Source organism: Empidonax traillii, unplaced genomic scaffold (assembly GCF_003031625.1).
Source record: "Empidonax traillii isolate 1590-97213 ecotype Southwest subspecies unplaced genomic scaffold, ASM303162v1 scaffold1947:size47630, whole genome shotgun sequence".
NCBI lineage: Eukaryota > Metazoa > Chordata > Aves > Passeriformes > Tyrannidae > Empidonax > Empidonax traillii.
This window is the reverse complement of record NW_020957140.1, coordinates 41,253-44,903: the sequence shown is the minus strand read 5'-3', so window position 1 is coordinate 44,903 and position 3,651 is coordinate 41,253. Positions and strand designations below refer to the sequence as shown.

The 3,651-nt window shown below is 57.1% G+C and overlaps 2 protein-coding genes across 2 annotated transcripts in view; both read right to left on the bottom strand.

The window, feature by feature from the left end:
* The window catches only part of LOC114071311 (ATP synthase subunit O, mitochondrial-like), a 2,974-nt gene extending 2,057 nt beyond the window's left edge, over positions 1–917 (bottom strand). Inside the window, exons 1-2 of the mRNA XM_027909118.1 lie at positions 684–917; positions 200–278 (exon numbers count right to left, since the gene is read on the bottom strand). Coding sequence (XP_027764919.1) covers positions 200–278; positions 684–917 — 313 coding nt within the window. The remainder of the gene's footprint in view (positions 1–199; positions 279–683) is intronic.
* Positions 918–1,615: 698 nt separating this feature from the next.
* Positions 1,616–3,651, bottom strand: part of LOC114071312 (ATP synthase subunit O, mitochondrial-like) — a 3,085-nt gene continuing 1,049 nt past the window's right edge. Inside the window, exons 4-7 of the mRNA XM_027909119.1 lie at positions 2,869–2,998; positions 2,643–2,755; positions 2,084–2,170; positions 1,616–1,795 (exon numbers count right to left, since the gene is read on the bottom strand). Of these exons, the coding sequence (XP_027764920.1) occupies positions 1,682–1,795; positions 2,084–2,170; positions 2,643–2,755; positions 2,869–2,998 (444 nt within the window). The 3' untranslated portion in view covers positions 1,616–1,681. The remainder of the gene's footprint in view (positions 1,796–2,083; positions 2,171–2,642; positions 2,756–2,868; positions 2,999–3,651) is intronic.

Here is a 3,651-nt window from a genome sequence, read left to right as displayed (position 1 = left end):
GTGGGGCTGCACGGGACAGGCTTTTCTTCCACTGGGAACACTAGTTTGACAGTGTCCTCCTCTACTGGGGAGTGTTGTTTGCCACTGTCCTCTTCTGCTGGGGACAGTGGTTTGGCGGTGTCCTCTTCCAGCTGAGAGAGCTCTGGAACATTGCATTCCCCTTCTGGCAGTGGTGACAGCATTGTTAGCGATGGCTTACCTATCTTCATCTTCCTGATCTCTTCCCTCTCCATCTTCCTCTCCTCCTCAAAAATCTCCATCTTCCTCGTGTCCTTTGGCTGCCGGGACAGCGCTGACAGTGTTGACAGCGTTGGCCGCTGTGGCAGCGGTGGCAGCAGTGGCTGCTTTCGCTGCCTTGGCTGCCCTGGCAGTGGTGGCAGCAGTGGCAGCACTGGCTGGTTTGGCTGCCCTGGCAGTGGTGGCAGCAGTGGCAGCACTGGCTGCCTTGGCTGCTCTGGCAGTGGTGGCAGCAGTGGCAGCACTGGCTGGTTTGGCTGCTCTGGCAGTGGTGGCAGCAGTGGCAGCACGGGCTGGTTTGGCTGCCGTGACAGTGCTGGTGGCACCAGTTGCACCAGTGGCACCAGTGGCTGCCTTGGCTGCTCTGACAGGGGTGGCAGCACTGGCAGCAGGAGCTGCCTCGGCTGCCGTGGCAGAGATGGCAGCCTTGGCTCCCTGTCCCTCACCCTGGGCAGGCTTGGAGCTCGCCCCGGGCTGGGCTGGGAGTTGCGCTTGTCCATCTCCGTCTTAATCTCCTCCAAAAACTCTTCTCGTTCTCTCTCGCAGAGAGATCCAGGGAGCAGCTTCCTCCTGAGAGAGCGGCTCTCCTGGTTGTGGGCACCCCAGGGCTCTGTTGCCCCTCCAACACCCACGGGCAGGGCAGGGGCTGGGATGTCACAAGGGTCTCCGGGCACCCCCATGGCCGTGTCACAAAGGGCCCTGGAAGGCGCCCGTGTCACAAAGGGCCACCCCCGGCCCCCCATGGCCAGCGGGACCGCCCGGAGCCGGCCCAGGGCAGCCCCGGCACTTGTGGCCTTGCAGCCCCTGCTGTGCCCGGACTGGTTTGGGTTCGGAGCTCACGAAATAGGCCTTTGGAAAGGATTTTGTTTCTTTTTAGCTGGCCGCTGCCCTGAGCCCCGGGAACCCTCACCGAGCACCACCACAGTTACCCCTAATCCATGTCCATATATCCAGACACCTCTGGAACACTTCCAGAGGCAGTGACTCCATCAGCTCCCTGGGAGGTGATGCACACTTATTGCAAGGCCTGACCACTCTGGCAGCGAAAAAATTGGATTTAATATCTGAGGTGAACTTCCCCTAGTAGAACTTCAGGCCATTTCCTATCATCATTTCCCTTGGGACATGTTAGGAGAGACCAACCCCCTGAGTTTTCTGTGGAGCCTGGCAGACCCTCTGCAGCACTGACCCCCTTTATCAGCTCCCACTTCGTTCCTTCCATATCCTTCCCAGCCCAGTTCACCTCCCCTCAGGGTGAGCCAGGGTTTCAAGCCCTTTCATGGAGTGTTCTGCGAGAACTACATGATATTCCACTACAGCTTCAGCATCCTCCTCCCTCAGGGCTGTTTCCCCAAATCAAAACACGTGGCACCGTCTGCTCGAGAAGGAAGAATTTTATTGTCTCCATCAGCCAGGTTTCCTTGGGAATGACCAGGACAGCTCTCTAGACAGTCTCTCTCATGATCTTGGTGAGTTTCTGAATTTTGGACCTCGTTGACATGTCCACGTACTTTTCCCCGATGTTGACGATCATGCCCCCGAGGATCGACGGGTCAGTCTAAACAGGGAACATTGAACAGAAAGTCTATGAGCTCAAGTTTCTTAGCCTAGGATACAACTCTGACACTAGCAAAGTGAAGAACAAAGCTCTTCCAAGAGCCTTTTCTGAGATAACTTTGTGGTCATTGCATTCCAAAGTTAGGAATTTAGGAATTAAAGCATCATCATGTCTACAAAAAGCACAGAATTACGTAACAGCAACGGGATTCAGTGAAATCTTTAAGACCGTTTTTTAAGCCCTTAACATGAACTTGATGGAACTGATTTATAAGTTCAAATTCCAGACCTTGGTCTCCAGCTTCAAGACCTCTCCCTTAGCCAGGAATCCATTCAGAGCACTTTTTAGTTCAGTCAGGTTGGCCTCATCCAAGGGCTGAAAAACAGGAGCACAAAAGAAGGAAAATGAAGGACTTGAAAATATTCAAATGATAGAACAAGGGCCCAAATATCCTACTCAGCTCCTTTGGAAGACAGACACTAGTACCAGGAGTGTAGATTACGCAGTGTTCTGAAACGGGGACACCCAAAGGGCAGCACAGGAACAGCCACCTCCTTGGTGCTCTCCCTGTTTCATGAACCAGGGGCAGCTCTGTGTGCAGACCAGGCTGTTTTACCACCCCCTGGCTTCACACACAGGAAGGAAAAACATGACCTGTGAGACTGAAACGGGAGGAACAGCTTTAATTCCTGACAAGTCTCTGCTGGGTATCAAAACCCTCCTTGCAGAATGACGTTCAGCTGAGCCGTTTCCTCCCTGCTCACACACTCCAATCCCAGAGAGCAGGGTGATCCTGGAGGGGTGGGTTTGCTGCTCCCCCCCCAAGCTGCAGAGGCTGCCAGCCCACCTGAGCCGTGGTGACGGTGCACAGCACCTCCCCTCGCACCGCGCTCATCATCTTGCCGAAGGCGGCCACGATGTCCGGGGTGTGGCGCAGGCGCCCGTTCTCGGCCAGCAGGTCTGCAAAACAGCCACAGCCCCGAGGGCTGAGGGCACGGCTGGGCGGCCCAGAGCCAGGATAAACGGGTGGCACCGCCTGGGCGTCCTCCCGGAGCCCGGGAGGGGTCACTCACTCATCAGGTTGACAGTGATGGGGGACATCTTCTCCCTCGCCAAGGCGTCGCTCACGGCTTTCTGCTTCACTGTGCTCTTGGTGTGAGGGTTCATCACCACGCTGGACAGCTTGGGGTCCTTCAGCAGGGTCTGAGGGGAGACACAGCTAGGGGAGGAAACCCAGGACTTTTGCAGGCATTCCAAGGCCCACCTGGACCGGCCAGAGCAGGAAACACGGAGTGAGAACGAAACGCTCTGGAGCTGAGGGGAAGTGGAAGGGCAGCTCCTGCTACAAAATCATGGAATGGTTTGGGTTGGAAGGGGCCTTAAAGATTGAATGGACTTAGTTCCACCCCCTGCCCTGGGCAGGGACACCTTCCACCAGCCCAGGTTGCTCCAAGCCCTGTCCAGCCTGGCCTTGGACACTTCCAAGGGGCAGCCACAGCTTCTCTGCCCAACCTGTGCCAGGGCCTGCCCACCCCCCCAGCCAGCAATTCCTTCCCAATCTCCCATTTAAACACTGGGGCACAGGGCAGGCAGCACATGTGCCAGTGGGCTGGGAGTGGGAGCCTCAGAGGTTGCAGGAGCCAAGCCCACCTTCCTCCCGAGGAGCAGGGAAACCCCCCTGCTCCCCCACCCAGGGAGCTCTGGCTGTGGAACACCTTACCCACACCCGGCTCAGCTCCTTCTCCACCTGCTCCAGCTTCTTCTGCTTGCTGGCTGCAGAGTACAGGGCGGTGGCATAGCGCCCTTCCAGCCCGTACACCTGGATGGGCGGCTGTGGGGAGAGAGGGGGTGCTGAC